The sequence below is a fragment of the Cherax quadricarinatus genome, chromosome 49 (assembly GCF_038502225.1).
Source record: "Cherax quadricarinatus isolate ZL_2023a chromosome 49, ASM3850222v1, whole genome shotgun sequence".
In the NCBI taxonomy this organism is placed as follows: Eukaryota; Metazoa; Arthropoda; class Malacostraca; order Decapoda; family Parastacidae; genus Cherax; species Cherax quadricarinatus.
The window spans coordinates 19,013,052-19,039,525 of record NC_091340.1 but is presented as its reverse complement, the minus strand read 5'-3'; the positions used below and the strand labels follow the sequence as shown (position 1 = coordinate 19,039,525).

The 26,474-nt window shown below is 42.3% G+C and overlaps 1 protein-coding gene across 2 annotated transcripts in view; it reads left to right on the top strand.

The window, feature by feature from the left end:
• Positions 1–26,474, top strand: part of LOC128697107 (organic cation transporter protein) — a 444,009-nt gene that overhangs the window by 143,834 nt on the left and 273,701 nt on the right. For both annotated transcript variants that reach the window (XM_070095239.1, XM_070095240.1), the window contains exon 4: positions 23,271–23,529. In XM_070095239.1, the coding sequence (XP_069951340.1) occupies positions 23,271–23,529 (259 nt within the window). The remainder of the gene's footprint in view (positions 1–23,270; positions 23,530–26,474) is intronic.

Below are 26,474 nucleotides of genomic sequence, written 5' to 3'. Positions count from 1 at the left end.
AGGGACCAGATCCTGTGAATAGATTATGTATTCAGGATATAGAACTTGAGTGGACAGGCTCCTACCTGTACTTGGGAATCTACATTGATAAAAAGCTGACCTTTCAGAAACAGGCCGAGAATGTCAGGTCCCGTGCTCTACTCAGACTCAACGCCATGAGAGCAATGACGAGGCACCGTGCAGGGGCAAGCAAAGATGTACTTCGCTTGTACTATATACAAGCTATACGCTCGCTCATTGACTACAGTGCACCGGCATTAGCTCATCTCTTCCCGCACAGCAGGCAAAGGGTGGAGGTCGTACAAAACCAGGCGCTAAGAACTATGCTTGGGGCCCCCATCTGGACCAACACAGTATGTCTCAGATCTGAGGCCTGGCTTCCTTCCTTGGCTGACAGAGTAAGATACATAAACACCTTCAAAGTAGCCATGATTCTGCACTGGCAGCAAGGTACCCCACTAAGGAGATGGATATTGATAACCATGACACAAGATCCCACACTCTTCACGGATTACTCCTGGATTCACTCGTTTTGTGCTGCTGGGCAGAAGCTGCTGCCTATATATACAACTACTCCTTGAGAAGAGTTGTGACCTTCCTGTTGCTGGGTACCATCCACCACCTCCCTGGCACCCAGATCCAGCCGATGTTTGCATCATGCAACTACCCATATCCAAGCGTCTCGGCAGTCAAGACACCCTCAGCAATCATGCTGAGACAAGCATGACACTGGCAGAGGGAGGCACATGTGCAGTGTATTTTACAGATGGTTCTGTCGACCCTGACAGGAAGAGAGCAGAAGCTAGACTGTACCACAATGGTCACACACAAGGCTGGCGACTCCCTGACCACTGCACGATCCTTCAAGCTGAGCTGGTGGCGATTCAGCAGGCATTGTCACATGCCCTACGACATCGACTCTGACCTGTCATACATGTTGACTCCACCTCTGCAATCAATGCCCTCTCCCATCCCCAACCACATGACAATATTCACCTCATTACATCGATTCTGAGCAAAATGACAGCATTAGAAGTTCAGGGTAACAGATCGACATTGAACTGGATCCCCAGCTATGCTGGCATCCAGGACAATGAGGCGGCAGATGATGCAGCCAAGGCAGCCACAGAGTACCCACATGTAGGGATTACTGTCCCCATCAGCCTACGATAGACCAAACTGATGGCTGCCAGAGCAATGAAACTTATGGAGGAGGTCTTAGGTGATACCCCATCTCAACAGTGGTACCGAGCAGCGACTCAGGGAGAACCCCCTCCATATGATAGAAACTGGTCCAGAGTGCAGTGTACCTCCATCCATCGGCTTCGTTTGAGCTTTCCCACAGCCAAGATTATGGTAGACAAAGCTGAGATGTGCCAGTACTGCCAGCACATTGTCCAGCGCCCCCTAACACACTATCTTCTGGAGTGCAAAGTTACTGAGACACTCCGCAGGCAACTAGCACTGATATCTCCTCCCGAGGAGGACCCAGAGATGACTGCGGCCACACTAGTGTACCATGGAGTCAACAAACCAGACAAGCTGTTGCCCGTGATAACGACATATCCTCCTCATCGCTAGCGTCCACAGTTAGGAGCGGTGTTGTCGCTTATGAGATGCACCAGATGAACTGACCAGAACAGTGCTTGAGCAGCATACGTTGCAACATATCAGAACCCTTTCTCCTTCAGTAGCCAGAGACTGGCCATCGCAAGATTAATTATTATTATTATTATTATAATCAAAAAGAAGCGCAAAGCCGCAAGGGCTGCAGGGGTAGGGAAGGAAGCGAGGGTATTGGGCGGCAGAAGGGGGAAGGGATGATCAGTAGGTTACAGAAAACAGCGGGGCAGGGGATAGTGCGGGGGTAGAGGGTAGCAAGAGATTGAGGTAGAAAGGGCTGAAGGTATCAGAGTTTGTGAAGTAAGTCAGGTGTTGTCAAAAAGTCAATGAGAGAGTCCGGATGAAAGATGGGTCCATCAGCGAGAAGGGAAGGTAAAGAGAGAGCAGCGGAGCGAAGACGACGATGGAGGTAAATTCTGCGTGCTCGTTGATAAAGTGGGCAGTCTAACAGAATGTGGCTGACTGATAATGGAACCTGACAATTCTCACAGAGAGGAGCAGGGCGCCTCTCCATGAGATATCCATGAGTAAGACGAGTATGGCCAATGCGAAGACGGGAGAGAGTAGTCTCCCAACCTCGACACTGGTGACAAGAAGACTGCCAGTAACCTATACTCGGTTAAATAGATTGAAATTTGTTACCGAGCATAGTAGACCAACGTTGTTGCCAACGGGTGTGAAGGTGGCTAGCTATTGCAGCAAAATAGTCCGTAAATGAAATACCTCTATATGAAACTGGTAGGTCATGTACTGCTGACCGCGCAGCAATGTCTGCCTGTTCATTGCCCTGTACGTCAACATGACCAGGGACCCAACAAAAAACAATATCTTTATGCTTGGTAAAGATGCGGCATAGCCAAAGTTGGATATAGAGGACTAAGGGGTGAGGTGTATTAAATTTCTGTATAGCCTGTAAAGCTGAGACAACCACAAATGATGACACAGGCATAGATGCAATACAGATAAGTGCTGCAAGAATGGCATACAATTCAGCAGTGAAAATACAAAAATTACTAGCCGAAGATAGTAAATGCCCTTGTACGATGCTGTCCAGAAACACTGCTGCGAATCCTACACCATCAGAAGACTTAGAGCCATCTGTGTACACTGCAATGGCATGAGAATGAGAGTGGAAGTGATCAAGAAAAAGAGAGCGGGAAGCAACCGTAGACAGTCGGGCTTTCGAGCAAGGGAGAGAGAAAGAACAGACTCGAACAGCTGGAACTTCCCAGGGGGGTAGGGAAAAGTGAGATGCTACATGAACATAGAAAGGTGGTAATTGAAGAGAAGACAAGAGCGAATGTAGGTGAAGAGAGAAGGGATGGAGTAAACAGGGGCGGCGAACAAATAAAGAATGTCTACTAATATCAGTGACCATTCTATAAATGGAAGGATTGTGGAGATCATGAGAGCGTACATAGTAGCGAAGGCAATGGGCATCACAGCAATCGGATAAGGATGGAACGTTCGCTTCTGCATAGAGGCTCTCAACAGGGGAAGAGCGAAAAGCACCAAGGCATAAACATAATCCTTGGTGATGAATGGGGTTAAGGCTAGAGAGAGTAGCAGGAGAGGCCGCTGAATAGATCTGGTCACCATAATCAAGTTTCGATAAAATGAGGGTGGAATATAGGTGAAGGAGAGTTCGACGATCAGTTCCCCATGAAAGATGAGCAAGGGTTTTAAGAAGGTTCAGCCGGCTGTGACAAGTTGCCTCAGAGAGGTAATGTGAGGTTTCCAGGATAACCTACGGTCAAAGAGGAGGCCCAGAAACCTGCTTCCCGCTGCATTCTGGTGGGGACTGCCTCTGTCGGGAAGGCCCTTGCTGGTGTCCTGTCTGGTGCTGTGTAGCCGCAGCTCCTTGAGCGGCGTCCCTGAGCCGGGCTTGTTGTGTTCCTTTGTTCTGCTTTTGCTGAGGCTTCGAGACTTGCCCTTGCTGTTGTTCCCCTTGCCTCAATGTTGGCGGTGCAACTGGTCTTCTCTGGTAATCCCCCAGTGCTGGGAACTCTCTGCTGTAGGGTGTGGCCACCGTCGAGGGAGCTGTGGTGGCTACCGCCAGCTGCCGGTGCTGATAGTTCCATGGGTTGGGGCGTGGAGAGGCCATATTCGGGCCCCATGGGGCATTGGACGATGTCCCCGCCTGTTGCTGTTGGGCATTTACTGAGCTGGGCTGGGTCGTCGTCGCCGCAGGGGCCATCCTCTGTCGCACCTGTTGCCACCGCTGTACCATAACAGGGCAGCCCTGGTTCCATGCATGGTGTTTCTTGCCGCAGTTGGCACACTTGGGATCGGGGCGTGGGGTCTCGGGGGCAGGATGCTTGAGCAATGCAATGCAATCCTTGGAGTCGTGCTGCTTGCTGCAGACTCCACACTTCTTCACATGTTGGCAGGTAGCCGCGATATGGTTGAAGCCCTGGCAGTTGTAACATTGTAGTGGACCCTCTACATATGGCCGGGTCTTGAACCGCCCCCACACCCCCAGTGCAATGTGGGATGGTAGGGGCCCTCGGTGGTGGATCAATATATTCCGTGTTGGGATCTTGTTGGTCCCGGTGGTCAGCCTCTCTGCCTTGACAATGTTGGGTACATCGAGGAAGCTCTCTGCTGGGATGGGTACAGGGATGTGAAGCACAACCCCCTTGTGCATCTTTTCTTGAGCTAGGAGCTCCCTTATCCTCGGATTCTCTGCAGCCATTGACTTCAGTCGATTGTATGTGTCCTCGTTGCACGGCTTCGCCACTATCTCTCCCCTGAGCATGAAGTCGCAGCTGAGCTTGATGGAAGGCATGGTCGCCTCCAGGTTCTTCACCACATCGTAGTGAGGGATCATGAACTTGTTGAAGACCACAGTTGGTTGCCTTGCAGCACGGTTCTGAGGTCTTGAGCGCCCTTGTACCATCTCGTTCTCCTCTGTTGCCTGTGGGGCTTCGTCTGGGTTGGTTGTCCCTGGTGCCATCTGCTAAGGAGGAGGGTCCTGGGACTCTTCCATGGTCCCCATATGTTGGGGTGTCCACCTGCTGGGCCGGGCTTGGGTTAGCCTCGGCTGTCCCCATCGTCCCTGGGCCATCTGGGGAAGCAGCTGGCGTCATCTGAGGCGCTTCTGGGGTATCGCCCCCGAAGTGCAGGTTGTCCTTGGGTTTCTTCGCCGGCCCTTCCACTTCCTCCATGTCGCCGTGAAAGTCGTCGTCGCATGATGACATGGGCCATTTGCCTCTTGGTTCCTGGGATGACATGGCAGTACAGCCGCCCCAGCGAGGCTCATAGCTGTGTGCCACAGTTCCCAAGACCTATTGACAGCCCACACTAGGTTCACAGTGGTGCACAAGCCATGATTACGTCACTCACTGGAATCGTACGGTGCACACGTAGGTCACAAGCGGATGTTTTCCCAAAGCACTGAGCACACGCATATGACCCACAAATGCATGAATGGCGAGGGCCGTCAGGTGCTGTGCGTAAACTAACACAGCACAGGCGCCTGGCGAGCTGGACCAGTACACGAAGTACACTGGCTGGTCAGCGCCACGCCATAGCACACGCACGAATCACACGAATGCACGAGATACACGACAGATTCACAATTGTGCGTAAACTAACACAATATGCGGACTTGGGGTGTTATTTGTCGCACTATCGCCAAAACGAACGATGGTGAGGCGTAGGTGCATGCACGAACGCCGACGAATGCACACGAATTAGCGAGGCACGGGTAGCACACGTATTACTGGCGTGGCTGTGCGTAAACTAACACAGAACATGCCACACTCGCTGCAGAAATGTCTGGAAAGAAAAACACTTAGTCACAAACGTTCCTGTGCGTAACCATGCGTAAACTAACATGGAACTCACAGGGAACATCCCAGCATTCGTGCGTGCTCTCACGAATGCGTGGTCCTCGTAAGAAGGCGCGAGACCCTGCGTAAACTAACACAGGTCGGCGCGAAAGCGTCACTCTGAACACTCTGAAAATTAGCAGCTATCCTTCCACTAATAGTCCTCGTGAACCATTTCCGATGTTGTTTATCACATATGGAAATACAGTAAATTGCTAGATAGATAACAAATGCACATTCAGAGACAGGTGTGGAAAACACGATGACAAGGTGGGTAATCTGTGTCCTTCACCTTCTGCAGTATTATCCCTCTAGCTAGCTAGACACAGCTGATCCTCTCACAACAACCGTTTGTCTTCAACTTGAAGCAGAAGCAAGGAGCCTGGCGCTTATATACTAACGTCAGGTGTAGCAGACGAGGGCATAGTCACTGGTAGGCGGGATTCCCCAGTGGAAGTAGGTCCTTCCCAAAGAGATGGGCTAGTTGTAGTAGTAGTTGTCGTAGTCGTGAAGGTTATGTACATGTCCTCAGAATCAAGATTCCATGATGTTGCAGTGTCTGACAAGTTGTGCAAGAATGGTATATAATAACGGCAAGATGAAATTAAGACTCATGTGCAACATCTGGGTATCTTTATTGTAGACGTTTCGCCATCCAGTGGCTTTATCAATACAAATTCCAGGACATAACTTGAAGACAGTAGGACTATATACAGATGAGGTAATCAGTCCCTCAACCTAGGAGTAGGTGCGAAGAGCACCATAGTCGTGGAGATTCTGAAGCAGAAGCAAGGAGCCTGGCGCTTATATACTAACGTCAGGTGTAGCAGACGAGGGCATAGTCACTGGTAGGCGGGATTCCCCAGTGGAAGTAGGTCCTTCCCAAAGAGATGGGTTAGTTGTAGTAGTAGTTGTCGTAGTCGTGAAGGTTATGTACATGTCCTCAGATTCAAGAATCCATTATGTTGCAGTGTCTGACAAGTAGTGCAAGAATGGTATGTAATAACGACAAGATGAAATTAAGACACATGTGCAACATCTGAGTATCTTTATTGTAGACGTTTCGCCATCCAGTGGCTTTATCAATACAAATTCCAGGACATAACTTGAAGACAGTAGGACTATATACAGAAGATGAGGTAATCAGTCCCTAAACCTAGGAGTAGGAGCGAAGAGCACCGTAGTCGTGGAGATTCTGAAGCAGAAGCAAGGAGCCTGGCGCTTATATACTAACGTCAGGTGTAGCAGACGAGGGCATAGTCACTGGTAGGCGGGATTCCCCAGTGGAAGTAGGTCCTTCCCAAAGAGATGGGTTAGTTGTAGTAGTAGTTGTCGTAGTCGTGAGGGTTATGTACATGTCCTCAGAATCAAGATTCCATGACGCTGCAGTGTCTGACAAGTTGAGCAAGAATGGTATATAATACCGACTTGTCAGACACTGCAACATCATGGAATCTTGATTCTGAGGACATATACATAAGCTTGACGACTACGGCAACTACTACTACAACTAACCCATCTCTTTGGGAAGGACCTACTTCCACTGGGGAATCCCGCCTACCAGTGACTATGCCCTCGTCTGCTACACCTGACGTTAGTATATAAGCGCCAGGCTCCTTGCTTCTGCTTCAGAATCTCCACGACTACGGTGCTCTTCGCACCTACTCCTAGGTTTAGGGACTGATTACCTCATCTTCTGTATATAGTCCTACTGTCTTCAAGTTATGTCCTGGAATTTGTATTGATAAAGCCACTGGATGGTGAAACGTCTACAATAAAGATACTCATGCACATGTGTCTTAATTTCATCTTGTCGGTATTATATACCATTCTTGCACATCGTCCCTATGTTGAACACACGCAAGCATTTTTGTGTTCTGCGATCCTAATGTCCAGAGATCTGGCTGTTTCCTCTACATTGTCACATTCCCCACATGGTATAGTGTAAATTCCTGCACTTGTGCCAGAATCATGCTTGGGTTTTTGTATCAGGTTCCTAATAGTAGTTGAAGAGCTGGTAGATATTTTAGCTAGTTTTCTGTAAAACATTTTTGAAACATTAGTGGCAACGTTGCTGACCGGTAAAACGATGTAACTTGGAGGCTTTTCTTCAACTTGTCTGGTGTTGGTCTTGTTGACGATACGTGTTGCACGTTTCCTGCAGTCACGTATGAAGTGTAGGGGAAAGTGTAGTGAACTAAAAGAGTTGGTGATGTATTTGCATTCTTCTTCGAGGAACTGCAGACTGGAAATTCTGTAGGCTCTCAGAAAGGAACCAATAACTACCCCTCGTTTAGTTCTGGTGTCATGGTGAGAGAAGAAATGTAGAAGATCGTTCTTGTAGGTAGATTTTAAAAGAAAGTCTGTTCTCCCCAGTGCGTAGGAGAATGTTAGGTAAGACACATATGCAACAGTTAGACAACTTTATTCCGAAACGTTTCGCCTACACAGTAGGCTTCTTCAGTCGAATACAGAAAATAGGCAGGAACAGTAGAGATGTGAAGACGATGTAATCAGTCCATCACCCTTGTAGTCATAGAATTTGAGGTTGTCAGTCCCTCGGCCTGGAGAAGTTCAGTTCCATAGTCAGGAACTATCTGAAGATCAAGCGACAGTGCGGAGACTTAAATACTGTCGGAAGGAGAGGTGCAGAGTAGTAGTAGTAGTAGTAGTAGTAGTAGTGAGAATGTAACCACTGAAAGGTCATGTCCCTCTCAGATCCAACACTTCTCACTTGAAAAGCTTGTCCAAGGTGTTTTCTGTACCAAGATGCCATGTATTGCAGTGTCTGACAAGATGAACATCAAAATGGTATACAATACCGACAGGTTGTTAGGTAAGACACATATGCAACAGTTAGACAACTTTATTCCGAAACGTTTCGCCTACACAGTAGGCTTCTTCAGTCGAATACAGAAAATAGGCAGGAACAGTAGAGATGTGAAGACGATGTAATCAGTCCATCACCCTTGTAGTCATAGAATTTGAGGTTGTCAGTCCCTCGGCCTGGAGAAGTTCAGTTCCATAGGAGAATGTCGAGAAAAGGTAATTGGTTGTTCTTCTCTTCCTCTAGTGTAAATTTAATATTAAGGATCTCGACATGAGCGATAAGAAGCTTGCAAGTTTTGACGTGACTGCCTTATTCACCAATGTCCCAGTTGATCAAGCCATTGATCTTCTTCGCAGGGTGATTAATGATGATACAGAGTTACCTGTGCCCCGCCTACAAGAACGATCTTCTACATTTCTTCTCTCACCATGACACCAGAACTAAAAGAGGGGTAGTTATTGGCTTCTTTCTGAGAGCCTACAGAATTTCCAGTCTGCAGTTCCTCGAAGAAGAATGCACATACATCACCAACTCTTTTAGTTCACTTCACTTTCCCCTACACTTCTTACACGACTGCAGGAAACGTGCAACACGTATCCTTAACAAAACCAACACCAATCAAGTTGAAGAAAAGCCTCCAAGTTACATCGTTTTACCGGTCAGCAACGTTGCCACTAATGTTTCAAAAATGTTTGACAGAAAACTGGCTAAAATATCTACCAGCTCTTCAACTACTATTAGGAACCTGATACAAAAACTCAAGTATGATTCTGGCACAAGTGCAGGAATTTACTCTATACCATGTGGGGGTGTGACAAAGTATATGTAGGGGAAACAGCCATCATCTGGACATTAGAATAGCAGAACACAAAAATGCTTGCAGAAATGATGACCGCAAAAACGCGTGTGTTCAACATAGGGACGATGTTGGACACCTCATGAAATTCAATAAAGCTAAACTAGTGATTAAAGAAAACTACTCAAGACGGAGAAAATGCATTGAAGCTGCTGTCAGTAACACTATAAAGCAAAAATCCGGTAGTTACAGTATCTCAAAATTGCTAATCAACAGAATATTACCAATTCTGGAAACTGCTGTTACATGATGTCAGCAGGTCCCTCTCTAGCCGTTCGTCTCACCTCCTTAGTTGCACTACTACTACTACTACCACCTCTACCCACACGTCACTTCACCTGACTCCGGCCACTATATATACGCGTTTTCTTAGTTTTCTCTGTATTAGAACTGAAGAAGCCACTCTTGGCGAAACGTTTTACCTGGAGAGAGTTTCGGGGGTCAACGCCCCCGCGGCCCGGTCTGTGACCAGGCCTCCTGGTGGATCAGCGCCTGATCAACCAGGCTGTTGCTGCTGGCTGCACGCAAACCAACGTACGAGCCACAGCCCGGCTGATCAGGAACTGACTTTAGGTGCTTGTCCAGTGCCAGCTTGAAGACTGCCAGGGGTCTGTTGGTAATCCCCCTTATGTGTGCTGGGAGGCAGTTGAACAGTCTCGGGCCCCTGACACTTATTGTATGGTCTCTTAACGTGCTAGTGACACCCCTGCTTTTCATTGGGGGGATGGTGCATCGTCTGCCAAGTCTTTTGCTTTCGTAGTGAGTGATTTTCGTGTGCAAGTTCGGTACTAGTCCCTCTAGGATTTTCCAGGTATATATAATCATGTATCTCTCCCTCCTGCGTTCCAGGGAATACAGGTTTAGAAACCTCAAGCGCTCCCAGTAATTGAGGTGTTTTATCTCCGTTATGCGCGCCGTGAAAGTTCTCTGTACATTTTCTAGGTCGGCAATTTCACCTGCCTTGAAAGGTGCTGTTAGAGTGCAGCAATATTCCAGCCTAGATAGAACAAGTGACCTGAAGAGTGTCATCATGGGCTTGGCCTCCCTAGTTTTGAAGGTTCTCATTATCCATCCTGTCATTTTTCTAGCAGATGCGATTGATACAATGTTATGGTCCTTGAAGGTGAGATCCTCCGACATAATCACTCCCAGGTCTTTGACGTTGGTGTTTCGCTCTATTTCGTGGCCAGAATTTGTTTTGTACTCTGATGAAGATTTAATTTCCTCATGTTTACCATATCTGAGTAATTGAAATTTCTCATCGTTGAACTTCATATTGTTTTCTGCAGCCCACTGAAAGATTTGGTTGATGTCCGCCTGGAGCCTTGCAGTGTCTGCAATGGAAGACACTGTCATGCAGATTCGGGTGTCATCTGCAAAGGAAGACACGGTGCTGTGGCTGACATCCTTGTCTATGTCGGATATGAGGATGAGGAACAAGATGGGAGCTAGTACTGTGCCTTGTGGAACAGAGCTTTTCACCGTAGCTGCCTCGGACTTTACTCTGTTGACGACTACTCTCTGTGTTCTGTTAGTGAGGAAATTATAGATCCATCGACCGACTTTTCCTGTTATTCCTTTAGCGCGCATTTTGTGCGCTATTACGCCATGGTCACACTTGTCGAAGGCTTTTGCAAAGTCTGTATATATTACATCTGCATTCTTTTTGTCTTCTAGTGCATTTAGGACCTTGTCGTAGTGATCCAGTAGCTGAGACAGACAGGAGCGACCTGTTCTAAACCCATGTTGCCCTGGGTTGTGTAACTGATGGGTTTCTAGATGGGTGGTGATCTTGCTTCTTAGGACCCTTTCAAAGATTTTTATGATATGGGATGTTAGTGCTATTGGTCTGTAGTTCTTTGCTGTTGCTTTACTGCCCCCTTTGTGGAGTGGGGCTATGTCTGTTGTTTTTAGTAACTGAGGGACGACCCCCGTGTCCATGCTCCCTCTCCATAGGATGGAAAAGGCTCGTGATAGGGGCTTCTTGCAGTTCTTGATGAACACAGAGTTCCATGAGTCTGGCCCTGGGGCAGAGTGCATGGGCATGTCATTTATCGCCTGTTCGAAGTCATTTGGCGTCAGGATAACATCGGATAGGCTTGTGTTAATCAAATTTTGTGGCTCTCTCATAAAAATTCATTTTGATCTTCGACTCTCAGTCTGGTTAGCGGCTTGCTAAAAACTGAGTCATATTGGGACTTGAGTAGCTCACTCATTTCCTTGCTGTCATCTGTGTAGGACCCATCTTGTTTAAGTAGGGGCCCAATACTGGGCGTTGTTCTCGATTTTGATTTGGCATAGGAGAAGAAATACTTTGGGTTTCTTTCAATTTCATTTATAGCATTTAGTTCTTCCCGCGATTCCTGACTCCTAAAGGATTCTTTTAGCTTAAGTTCGATGCTTGCTATTTCTCTGACCAGTGTCTCCCTGCGCATTTCAGATATATTGACCTCTTTTAGCCGCTCTGTTATTCTTTTCCGTCGCCTGTAAAGGGAGCGCCTGTCTCTTTCTATTTTACATCTACTCCTCCTTTTTCTTAGAGGAATAAGCCTTGTGCATACATCGAGTGCCACCGAGTTAATCTGTTCTAGGCATAAGTTTGGGTCTGTGTTGCTTAGTATATCTTCCCAGCTTATATCGGTTAGGACTTGGTTTACTTGGTCCCACTTTATGTTTTTGTTATTGAAGTTGAATTTGGTGAATGCTCCCTCGTGACTAGTCTCATTTTGTCGGTCTGGGGCTCCTCGCATACATGTCTGAACCTCAATTATGTTGTGATCTGAGTATATTGTTTTTGATATGGTGACATTTCTTATCAGATCATCATTGTTAGTGAATATGAGGTCTAGTGTATTCTCCAGTCTAGTAGGCTCTATTATTTGCTGGTTTAAATTGAATTTTGTGCAGAGATTTAAAAGCTCGTGTGAGTGTGAGTTTTCATCAGAGCTGCCTCCTGGTGTTATTACTGCAACAATATTATTTGCTATATTCCTCCATTTTAGGTGCCTTAAGTTGAAATCCCCCAGGAGCAAGATGTTGGGTGCAGGAGCTGGAAGATTTTCCAGACAGTGGTCAATTTTTAACAGCTGTTCCTTTAATAAATGTCCTGAACAGTACATACGTGTCTTTTTCCACATCTTGTCGGTATCACCACACCATTTCCTCAGCGTTTATTCTGTTAGTGGGTTGGATATGTGAAGGACCTGCCTAGTATGGGCCAACAGGCCTACTGCAGTGTTCCTCCTTTCATATGTTCTTATTTTACCGATATCGAGAAAATGCATCTGCCATGAAGTAAATCTTGATCCGAGAAAATGGAGACTACAAAACCCCATTTGGTGGTATGTCTACCTTGGAGTAAATCTTGATCCGAGGAAGTGGAAAAAAAATCGAAAAATTAAGGTAACATCAAAAATTATAAAAAAAAATCTAAATTATTAGGAAGGGTTAAAACTTGATTAAAGGAGCTGGAGGATAAAGTCAAAATTGGAAAACCTCTCAAAATTTGAAACATCCATCCAAAAATCTAAAAAAAAATTGGTAGCATTCTCAAAAAGTGGGTAAAACTTGATCCGAGGAATTGGAAATTCCCTTAAAATATTCAAAAACCCTTCAAAATTCGGAAAAATTTGATCTTAGGAGTGGAGGTGAGCTGGGAGTAAGGGGGCAGCCGAAGGGGTATTATACGGGGCTCGGGATTAGGGAAAGGGTGGGGTCAGGGGGCATGGGTGAAGTCTGGGGAGTGGGTGGGGACAGTGGCATGGGACGGGGCAAGGGCATGGGAGGGGTAAGATGCATGGGTGTGGGTAGGGGTGGTGCAGGACCGGATCATTAACATGTACGCGTGAAATTTTGCACCTAGGTGTGAAAGGGTCGACCACCACCATTTTGCAGAGCTCAGTCATACAGTGCTCAGCCATAATTTACACTACTGGATGGCAGTACAGTATACCTGTGGGATATATAAAAAGGTCCTTGGAAAAAGTCTAGAACCACATGCAGCCTACCTACCTGCCTGGAGTCTACCTGGAGGGTATTCTGGAGTTTAATGCAAGAAGGACCTGCCTAGTATGGGCCAACAGGTCTACTGCAGTAATCCGGGCCTGATCAACCAGGCTATCACTGCTGGCCACACATAGTCCAACATACGAAGCACAGCCCGGCTGATCCGGCTTGTGCCAAATCAAAGTCGAGAAACACATCCAGTATTGGGCCTACACAGATGACAGCATGGAAATGAGTGAGCTATTCAAGTCCCAGTATGACTCGCTTTTTATATCATAAAAATCTATGAAAGGTTTCTAAGAAGCAAGATCACTACCCATCTTAGATACCTATCAGTTACACAACCTAGGGCAGCATGGGTTTAGTCGCTCCTGTTTGTCCCAACTACTTGACCACTATGACATGGTCTTGGATGCTCTGAAGATAAGATAAGATAAGATTTCGTTCGGATTTTTAACCCCGGGGGGTTAGCCACCCAGGATAACCCAAGAAAGTCAGTGCGTCATCGAGGACTGTCTAACCACGCAGAGGCAGCGGCAGCGGCAGCAGCGACTTCCAAGCTCCGTACTTTTCTCCAACTACCAGAGCTACCAATGCTCCTATGATGACCTAGTTACAAGCAAAACTGCACTACCCAACGTAGCACCCAGAATGACCAAAGATTACCAACAGTGAAACCTACAAATCGAAAAAATAGAGATCAAAGGAAGACTGCAAACTAACCGTAAGCAACACCCCGCTGCCAGCCGAACAACGTAACCCTAAGCTTTGTTGTATACTACAACTTCTTCTTAACTACAACAATTCCTGTAGTATTATGAGGCGCAATCTAAGAGGAAACAGCACCAAGGCCAGCAAGAAAACACCGAAAAATCAACTATTCAACAAGTGTAGTCAGGAGGACGCCGGCCCAGCAACCACCCCACTCACCACCACTCAAGGCGACACCACAACAATAACAACAAACATGGCTGCCACCAGCCCATCCTCCCCTCTCTTCCCCGGATTCAACCTACCAAGTAGTCTCTCAGGTATGACCAACGATCCAGATACCCTAAAGTCATGCATCTCCAACTTAGTTATTGAAAATATGAATCTTCGAGAGACGCTAGCAAAACAAGACACCAGGATGACACAACTCGAGAACAAAATCCTCAGTCTTGAACAAAAGTTTTCAACACCAGGAACGACTAACTGTGACAAGACCATCCAGACAGTCATAGATAGCCATACCCAACAAATAATATCTCTTAATACAAAGGTTGAAGAAGCAGTAAAAGAATGGAAGAACAACTTAGATAACCAGTTCAGTGACTACTTTGCTCTCCAAGAAGATAAAACTGAACAAGATAAACTATCGGATGCAGTAATAGTTAACAGTCCACTTTTTCCCAGTGATATGAACCAAACAAACAGTAAAGAAATTACTCTGCAGATCATAAAGGACCAAACAAGTGTTATTGTACCAGAGTCAGAAATAAAAGAAGCCAGGTTACTAGGATCCCATGGTAGAAAAAGTGTTATGCTTAGATTCCACTCACGTGACAGAAAAAAAGACTTAATTATTGCATCTATTAAAGTAAAGAAAGAGGTATATATAAACGAGTGTCTTACCAAAAAACGTCAAAACCTCCTGTATAGAGTCAGAAAACTTAAGCGAGAGAATAACGACACAATACACCAATGCTTCACACGGGATGGGAAAATTCTAGTTAGGAAAACAAATGTAGGTCAACTGTACACAATCACGAACGAGAATGATCTATCACGATTTCTCAGGGATACCAATCTTACAGAGAATAACTAAACAATGTCCAACTAAAAAGCCTACGTAGTGTAGTGTACGTTTTGCTCCATTATTGTTCAAATTTCATTGTACAATCTCTTAGTAATTAAATAATCAACTACCTCATTTTGTGATTTTACTAGTAAGCATAGGTCACCTTATGTGATTTTGTTATTTACTATTGTTCGCTTAAACATTAGCTGAATTGATACTTTCTCTGTCCATATTACTACCTCATATTTTTTTTTATAAATACTATTAATTGATATTACTTACTAAAATTAATAAATATCATTTTTACTAAAATTTCAATTTACTCTTAACAATTTTGACATTTAATAACCATTACTTGTCTAATTACCTTTACCTGTTTTAATACCACATTTACTATCCTAGATTACTCTTAATTACCTTGTACTGCCATATAACCTCAAGTATAACTACCAGTGCAATATTGAATGAAATAAACATTACTTTTTCACTTTTTTGTAATCATTATTACTTACTAAAATTTTATTAAACACCATATTTACTACCAGTCAATTTTAATTTTGTACATTAAACATTATTTTATACTTCTCATAACATTTTGTAGCCAAATTTTCAAGTTTTTATATTCAACCCCAACCTTTATATTATCCCTTGTACCTGTGTACCTGTCTACCCTCTTACTATCATATTATAATCAAGACATTACCATTGTTATTTTTTTACTATTATTCTTTTGGTACTTTAATTGTGAATTTTATTTTGTCAATTTAAATCTAGGTATAATCTTGATCTTGTCAACAACCTATACCAGACTCTAGTGCAATTGCAAGTACCATTTCAAATTGTATTTTTATATTATAAGTTTATATTATAATTCCTACCATCTGCCCATTTAACTTTGCTTACCATTACTTAATTTTAGTCCCTTATATGTTTTCTCCTTTATTTTAGCTTTATATAACTATCCTAGTTTATATATTCACAATTGTTAAAATAATCAAGGTGCTATTCTTAGGTGCTAAAGTAGAATAAGTTCACAATTTTGCCATTATATTCCAAAGCTCATTTTTTTGATTACCACTTTATTGGTCACCACAACCTATATTAGTCCCTTTTATATTATAATTTTATACTATAATTCTAACTTTAAAAAATTACCTTTATAGTACTACCTACTATCATATTCCCAAGCTCCACTATTTGATCATCACTTTATTTGTATTAGTCCCTTAGCTCATTATTTTACATTTGTTAAATAATCCAGGTGCTATTTTTTAGCTTAAGACTATTTACTTTGTTTTATACTTAATTCAAACTATAGATTCACTACAAATCTTATGATTACAAGCATTGATCCTGATACCAACCTCTTATTTAATGACTTAAATAAATCAAACAGTAACTGTAATTACTACACTGCAGAACAATCAAAGGCACTTCTCAGTGCCAACAACAACATAACTATATTTAACTACAATATCAGATCTTTAAGCAAGCATTACGATGACCTCATAGCATTACTAAATTCCTTACATGCCAATATGTCCATCATTACACTAACTGAAACCTGGCTAAAGCCTGATAGTACAGATGTCTATGCCATTCCTGGTTACACAGCCATACACAACTGTAGGCCAGATCAACAAGGGGGTGGCACAGCCATATACTACTCAGACCAACTAGAATGTATCACTAATACTTGCACAAGGAATGAACATGGGGAATATATAATAGCTAAATTCAAATCAAAGTACCTACAAAAACCTCTCACTTTGATAAACATCTACAGAGTTCCACAGTCAAACATTAGCCAATTTAGTCAAAATCTAGGAAGTATGATAACTGATGCACGCATGAACAAAGATCACTTACTACTCTCAGGTGACTTCAATATAAATCTCCTGCAAGACCAGGACCCACACGTTACTGAATTCACAAACACAATGAGTAACTGTATGTTACTACCAACAGTAACAAAACCTACAAGAGTTACAGAGACTAGTGTTTCCCTACTTGACCACATCTGGACCAACACCATATCCCCTTTAAAATCAGGCATAATTACAGATAATACCACAGACCACTACCCTACTTTCCTCATAACAACTCTTGGTAAACTACCCCAAGACACTACTAAAGTCACCTTCAGACTTCACAATGAGGCAGCCATTAATAACTTCACAACAGCAATAGCAAACATTGATTGGCACACTGAGCTAGAAACCTATACAGATATTGACGAATGTATTAATAATTTTCTAAAAAAAACCCAATACCTCTATAACAAGCACTGCCCTAAAAAAACTAAACAGATGACAGCAAAGAGACTGAACAGTCCCTGGCTAACACCCAGCATTCTCAAATCCATAAATACAAAACACCAATATGAAAAACAGTACAGAATGGGTCACATAACCAGAGACCAAACAAAACGTTACTCGTCAATCCTAACCAGCCTGATAAGAAGGGCAAAAAAATTGTATTATGAGAACAGATTATCCAACTTACGAGGTGATATAAAAAAGACCTGGAAAACCCTATCAGAAATTCTGGGAACAAAAAAGATATCACGAAATAGCGAAATAAAATTAGCAAAAACAGATGAACCCCAACTCCCACCAACAGAAACAGCAAACAGACTCAATGATTTCTTCTCCACTATAGGACAAAACCTTGCCAATAAAATCCCAAGCTCAGATACCCCACCAAATGACTACCTCACCGGCAACTACCCGAACACACTGTTCCTAGCTCCGACTAACCCATACGAAGTCTCCCTTATTATCAACGCACTAAAAAACAAGGCAGGAGATTTAAATACCTTACCACCCCTTATATACAAAAAAGTGTCACAAGTGCTATCACCAATCATTGCAACACTCTTTAACAAATCCATTGAATCCTCCACCTTCCCTACAGTACTCAAAATAGCAAGGGTCACCCCGATCCACAAAGGAGGAGACCAAACAGAGTTGAATAACTATAGGCCAATATCCAACTTACACCCTCTCTCAAAAATCTTCGAAAAATTAATTCATAAACGAATCTACTCATACCTTATCTCCCAAAACATACTCAACCCCTGCCAATTTGGATTCAGGCCTAATAAAAATACTAATGATGCTATTATACACATGCTAGAACATATATACACTGCAATAGAGAAAAAAGAAGTCCCACTGGGGATCTTCATTGACTTACGTAAAGCTTTTGATACAGTTGACCATGACTTGCTCCACGTAAAATTGTCACACTATGGTATAAGAGGGCACTCCCTCAACTACCTCAAGTCTTACCTCAGCAACAGAAGCCAATATGTGTACGCAAATGGGGCAAACTCTTCTGCACAACCAATTACAGTTGGTGTCCCACAGGGAAGTGTCCTTGGCCCTCTTCTCTTTCTCCTATACATAAATGACCTTCCAAATGCTTCGCAATTACTCAAACCCACACTATTTGCAGATGACACTACATACGTCTTCTCTCACCCGAGCCCAGTCACGCTAGCCAATACTGTAAATACCGAATTACAGAAAATATCTACCTGGATGAGGACTAACAAACTTACACTAAACATTGACAAAACCTACTTCATTCAGTTTGGTAACAGAGCTACAGATGTCCCTCTTAACATAATGATAAATGGATCACCTATCACAAAACTAACAGAGGGAAAATTCTTAGGAATCCACCTTGATAATAGACTCAAATTTCATACACATATACATCAAATTTCTAAGAAAATTTCCAAGACTGTAGGCATACTATCGAAGATACGGTACTATGTTCCACAGTCAGCCCTCCTGGCCCTATATCACTCTCTTATTTACCCCTATCTCACCTATGGAATTTGTGCATGGGGCTCAACAACAATTAACCATCTCAGACCACTAATTACCCAACAAAAGGCTGCAGTTAGAATGATAACAAATTCTCACTACAGGCAGCACACTCCACCAATATTCAATACACTAAACCTACTCACCATACAAAACATCCATACTTATTACTGCACCTATTACATACATAGAACACTTAACTCTGATATTAACCCTCCCCTCAAACATCTCCTTGCCAACCTCAACAGAACACATGACCATAACACAAGGCACAGATCACTCTTTGATGTTCCTCGTGTCCATCTCACACTATGCAAAAACTCAATGCACATAAAAGGCCCTAAAATCTGGAATTCATTACCTGTAAATATAAAAGAAACACAACCTGTTTATAAATTCAAGTCTCTTCTCAAAGATTACTTACTCACCCAAAACCAAATAAATACTGAATAACTGAACATTATAAATTGTATATCTTAAATGTTTCTCACAATTATATCACATAAATGTTAAACCTAAAACCCAATCTAACTTTATTATTTTTTAAATACACTACCTAACAGAATCACTACCTAACTGAATGCAACCATATGACCTGTCTTTGTAATACTCACTTGTGCTTTATAGTTATCTGTTTACATTAATGTTTTATCACTGATTTCATCATTGCTTAGTAGCAGCGCTGTATAGTCCTTGTGGCTTAGCGCTTCTTTTTGATTATAATAATAATAATAATCATTGCTTAGTTAATCTTAAGTTAATTTTAAGCCAGCCCGTAATGCTATGCATAGTATAAGTGGCTTTGGCATACTGCTCTTATCTGTATTTTTTTGTACCTCTGTATGTGTGCACAAATTTGGAAATAAATAAATAAATAAATAAACTTATTTCCATTGGGGTCCTTAATCTTGTCCCCCAGGATGCGACCCACACCAGTCGACTAACACCCAGGTACCTATTTGCTGCTAGGTGAACAGGACAACAGGTGTAAGGAAACGTGTCGAAATGTTTCCACCCGCCGGGAATCGAACCCGGGCCCTCCGTGTGTGAAGCGGGAGCTTTAGCCACCAGGCTACCGGGCCACGAAGGACAAACAGAATGCAGATGTAATATACACAGACTTTGTAAAAGCTTTTAACAAGTGTGACCATGGTGTAATAGCACACAAAATCCATGATAAAGGAATAACAGGAAAAGTTGGTAGATGGATCTATAATTTCCTAACAAACAGAACACAAATAGAAGTCAACAGAGTAAAGTCTGAGGCGGATACGGTGAAAAGCTGTTTCACAAGGCACAGTACTTGCTCCAATCCTGTTCCTCATCCTCATATCCGACAGAGACACGAATATAAACCCGAATTTGTATGTCAGTGTCCTCCATTGAAGACACTGCAAGTCTCCAGGCAGACATCAACTAAACCTTAAAATGGGCCGCAGAAAACAATATGAAGTTCAATGATGAGAAATTTCAGTTTCTCTGATATCGAAAACGTAAGGAAATTAAAACTTCATCGGAGTATAAAACAAATTCCATCCACAAAATAGAGCGAAAAACTAATGTCAAAGACCTGGGAGTGATCATGTCAGAAGATCTCAGCTTCAATTGCATCTGCTAGAAAAATGACAGGAAGGACAATGAGAACCTTCAAAACCAGGGATACCAAGCCCATGATGACACTCCTCAGGTCGCTTGTTTTATCTAGGCTGGAATATTGCTGCACACTAACAGCACCTTTCAAGGCAGGTGAAATTACTGACCTAGAAAATGTACAGAGAACCTTCATGGCACACATAACTTCGATAAAACACCTCAATTATTGGGAGCGCTTGACGTTTCTCAACCTGTACTCCCTAGAACGCAGGCGGGAGAAATACATGATTATATACACTTGGAAAATCCTAGAGGGATTACCACCAAACTTGCACACGAAAATCACTTCGTATGAAAGCAAAAGATACAGCGGGCGATGCAACATCCCCCCAATGAAAAGCAGGGGTACCACTAACACGATAAGAGACAACACAGTAAGTGTCAGGGGCCCAAGACTGTTCAACTGCCTCCCAGCATACATAGGTGGGATTACCAATAGACCTCTGGTTGTCTTCAAGCAGGCACTGGAAAGGTACCTAAAGTCAGTACCTGATCAGCCAGGCTATGGTTCATAGGTCGGGTTGCGTGCGGCCAACAGTAACAGCCTGGTTGACCAGGCGCCTGATCCACCATGAGGCCTGGTCAGGTCACAGACTGAGCAGCGAGGGTGTTGACCCCTGGAACTCTCTCCAGGTATACTCTCCAGGTATACTTGTAGTAACAAACATTATTATTATTATTATTATTATTATTATTATTATTATTATTATTATTATTATTAGTTAGGATTATTACTATTAGTTAGGATATTCCAACAATCCTCAAAACAGCGAGGGTCACTCCGATCCATAAAGGAGGTGACCAAGCTGACTTGAATAACTATAGACCAATATCTAACTTACCACTGCTCTCTAAAATCTTTGAAAAATTAATTCATAGACGGATCTATTCCTACCTTGTCTCACACAACATATTAAATCCTTGTCAGTTTGGATTCAGGAATAATAAAAGCACAAATGACGCTATCATACACATGCTAGAACTAATATATACCGCACTTGAAAAGAAAGAAGTCCCGCTGGGCATTTTCATTGATTTACGTAAAGCTTTCGATACAGTCGACCATGAACTACTGTACTCCAAATTAATGCACTATGGTATCAGAGGCCACTCCCTCAACTACCTAAAGTCAAACCTTAGTAACAGAACTCAATATGTGTATGCAAATGATGCAAACTCCTCCACCCAACCAATCACAGTAGGAGTCTCACAAGGAAGCATCCTTGGACCACTCCTCTTTCTCATCTACATCAACGATCTACCGAATGCATCACAGCTACTCAAACCCATATTATTTGCGGATGACACTATATATGTATTTTCCCACCCAAACGCAGTCATACTAGCAAACACAGTCAATGCTGAATTACAGAAAATATCTGCCTGGATGATGACTAACAAACTTACCCTGAATACTGATAAAACCCATTTCATTCAGTTTGGAAACAAAGCTGCAAATGATCCAATTAACATTACGCTAAATGGATCATCAGTCACGAGACTCACAGAGGGAAAATTCCTAGGTATCCACCTTGACAGTAGCCTTAAGTTCCGGACACACATACAACAAATCACCAAGAAAATCTCCAAGACTGTAGGCATACTATCAAAGATAAGGTACTATGTTCCACAATCAACTCTCCTGGCACTGTACCAAACACTCATATACCCTTATCTTACATATGGAATTTGTGCATGGAGATCAACAACATCCAATCACCTAAAACCCCTAATAACCCAGCAAAAGGCAGCAGTGAGAATGATAACAAATTCCCACTCCCGCCAGCATACTCCACCAATTTTCAAAAGTCTGAATCTACTCACCATTAAGAACATCCATACTTATTCATGTGCCTACTGCATGCACAGAACAATACACGCAAATATAAACCCTCCACTCAAACTTTTCCTCACCAACCTAAACAGGACCACAACACAAGACAGATCTCTTTTTGATATGCCTCGTGTCCATATCACACTGTTTAAAAACTCTATGCACATAAAGGGCCCCAAAATATGGAATTCATTACCAGAAGATATTAAAGTAACCCAGTCTGAAAATCAATATAAGACTCTTCTCAAAAGCCTCTTAATCACCCTAGACTAAATGCTAAATACTCAGTACACATTTACTCACCTATGTACTCCCACATCATAATTGAAACAATCACTTTGAACCTTTTATCCATTGTTGACAGGAATATAACTGAATCATTGTTTTTCACAAAAGCATTTTAGAATTTAAAAACGTATATCTTTGTATTACACAAATTTTGATTCATTTATAATTAATAACCTACTGTTCAACTATGAAATAATTACTGTCCTACTGTTCAACTATGATATACTCCTTAGTATTAAGTAGAATGTAAGCCAATAATGTTAAGTTGGCCCATAATGCCAAGGCATAATAGAGGCTCTCTTTGTATTGCAACCCACTATTGTATATACACAATCTCAATGTACCCTTTGCAAAGACATTAAATAAATAAAAAATATTTACTTGAGCCCCTTTATCCTTGCCTTGCTTTTATCCTTGCTTTAATTTACTAGTTGGCTAGTACACAAATAACCCGCACATAAAAGAGAGAAGCTTACGACGACGTTTCGGTCCGACTTGGACCATTTACAAAGTCACACTGTGACTTTGTAAAATGTTCCAAGTCGGACCGAAACGTCGTCGTAAGCTTCTCTCTTTTATGTGCGGGTTATTTGTGTATCGTTCCAGTCACGGTATTGTGCCTTTTTTTTGTTTTGTTATTTAGTTGGCTAGTATTAGAGTTCTTTATTTTAACCAGGAATCAACTTTGTATACAATTTCGAATTAATGATTTGATATATTTTATTTCCACAGTTTGACTTAACATGTGAAAAAGCTTGGCTTCGTCCTCTTGGTGGTTCAGTGTACACGACTGGTATGTTAGTGGGAGCCATTGTTATTGGTGATTTAGCTGATCGCTTCGGAAGAAAAAAGGCACTCTTGGTGTCGGTACTTCTGCTTGGTACTGCTGGAGTTATAAGTGCGGTCTCCCCTGTTTATTACATGTTCCTATCGATGCAGTTCTTTACTGGTGCTGGAAGTAATGGCCTCCTTCTGGTCACATATGTCTTGAGTAAGTAATTGATGCTATTTATGTTTTTCATCCTTTCAAGAGAAGTCTCTTAATGGTGCTATTTTTAAAGCTGTAACTATTTTATGTAAATATATTTCACTTAACAACTTTTACCTCATTTTAGTAACTTACATTTTATCACGAAATTGTAATATCGTGATTGCAAATAAATCACAGAACGGGTGGGGCTCGAACCCATGGCAAGTGAGTGCTAAAACACACACACTGCCCGGTGAGTTATTGGACTCACTTGCAGTGCGTTCACAAACTACGCATTCTGTAATATTTTTTAACTAAAACAAATTTTCAATATTACTGGACTACATACTCTCTTCAGTGTTAATTGTTTTGATAATAAAACCTAAATAAGTTCTTTATACAAAGGTCTACATACAGACAATAATATTACATTAATAACAATAATTATTTCTACCAGTACATGTACAAGGTATACAGACCATAGCTGACATCACTAACATACTACTATATAAAAAGCCGCTTGTTATTACCAGGAGTTTACCTGGAGAGGGTTTCGGGGGTCAACGCCCCCGCGGCTCGCTCTAAGACCAGGAGAGCATTTCCCACAAATTAGGTCAGTTTTACCCCAGGATGCGACCCACACCAGTCCACCAATTTACTGACGGGTGAACATGGACAACCGGTGTAAAGAAACACGCTCAATGTTTCTACCCTAACCGGGAATCGAACCCGGACTCTCGCCGTGTGATGCGAGGGCTTCAGCCACCAGGCGATGGAGCACCGTAGTTATTATTATTAGATTTTAATGAGTACCAATAGTCTCTAGTTTTCGACATTCCCCAATAACATAATGCAGTCATACAAAACATTGGTTTCTTATTTTGTTGAGTAATATTAAACATGGCAGAGTCTCTTTATGGGATGGTTGTAAAAGGATGATTCCCACTTCCTGTTCAATATTGACGACGTGGGTGATAAACTGTCACATCAACAATGGGTTTTATTAAACTGAGGAAGCTATCGCACTACTTCATTTGTTGGAAGAGAATTCTAGAGCTCGACAGCCTGGCCACTGGTGCTGAAACTTGGTAAAAAGCAGAGCAGAACCAGCAGGTAAGAACCAGAAATAATGGATTTAAGTTGGATAAATTTAGATTTAGAAAGGACATAGGTAAGTACTGGTTTTCTAACAGAGTTGTGGATGCATGGAACAATCTTCGCAGTAGGGTGAAAGAGGCTAGGACCTTGGTTAGCTTTAAGAAGAGATTGGACAAATATCTGAGTGGAAGGGGCTGGGTTTGATTGGTGTACGGGAGTTAATTCTTGGGTAACTTTGGGCAGAGGTCGTTTTGATAAGGACCTGCTTTGTATGGGCCAGTAGGCCTTCTTCAGCATTCCTTCATTCTTATGTTCTTAGGCATTGCTGTCTTGGTTTAAGGTTACTGCTTAACATAATCCCCAAGTCCTTTTTGCAATCTGTATGTCTTAGTTCTGCATTATTTAACGTATAAGTGCTAGGGTTATGGACACTCCTGAGTTTCACAACCTTGCATTTGTCTACTCTGAACTGCATCTGCCACTTTTCTGACCAGGTATTGAGTTTGTCTAAATCCTCCTGAAGTTCCCTGATATCTACGTTTGAATTAATTATCCAACCTATCTTCGTGTCATCGCCGAATTCGCTCATTTCACTAGTAATTCCCTCAAAATCATTGATATATATTATAAATAACAATGGGCCCAAGACTGATCCCTGTGGAATGCCACTTGTTACAGATCCCCACTCGAATTTAACCCCATTTATGGACACACTCTGCTTCCTGTCAGTGAGCCATGACTCGATCCACGAGAGCACTTTTACCCCAATGCCATGAGCTGCCACTTTCTTTAACAGTCTTTGGTATGGAACTCTATCAAAAGCCTTACTAAAATCTAAGGAAATAACATCAAATTCTTTATTGTGATCAACAGCCTCAAAAGCTTTACTGAAGAAAGTTAATAAATTAGTTAGACAAGAACGGCCTCTCGTGAATCCATGCTGAGTATCATTAATCAGATTATGCTTTTCCAGATGGCTTCTTTTAATCTCAGCTATAATTGACTATTAATTTGCCTACAATTGAGGTCAGGCTTATTGGGCGGTAATTTGACGGTAATGAGTTGCCCCCTGCTTAAAAAATAGGAATTACATTAGCCATCTTCCACATATCAGACACTACACCTGTTTGAAGAGATAAATTAAAAACATTAGTTAATGGTTCACAGAGTTCCATTTTGCATTCCTTAAGAATCCATGAATAAAAGCCCATCAGGACCCAGCGACTTATTTTGCTTCAGTCGGTCTATTTGTTTCATAACCATTTCACTAGTGACTGTGATGTTACATAATTTATCTTCTTCAGCCCCACTATAAAAATTAATTACTGGTACATTGTTAGTGTCTTCCTGTGTAAAAACCGAGAGAAAATAACTATTTAAAATCGAGCACATTTCATTCTCTTTGTCAGTAAGATGGCCATAGTTATTTTTAAGGGGACCTATCTTATCTCTAACTTTTGTTCTATATACCTGGAAAAAGCTTTTTAGGTTAGTTTTCGAATCCCTAGCAACTGTAATTTCATAGTCTCGTTTAGCTTTTTTTTTATCCCCTTTATTTAACGTCCCTCTTAATGTCAATATACTGATTCATAAGATGACCCTCGCCTCTTTTTATACGCCTGTAAATTCCTTTCTTATGCCTTAAAAGATATTTGAGCCTATTATTCATCCATTTTGAGTCATTTCTATTTGATCTAATTTCTTTATACGGGATAAACGTTATTTGGGCAGCATGTATGGTGTTCAGAAAACTCATATTGATAGCTCTCTTCGTTACCCCAGCCAACAGATGATAAGTGTTCTCTAAGCCCATTGTAATATGCTAAGCAAAAATCTGGAACTGTTACTGAGTTATCCCTACTATCATA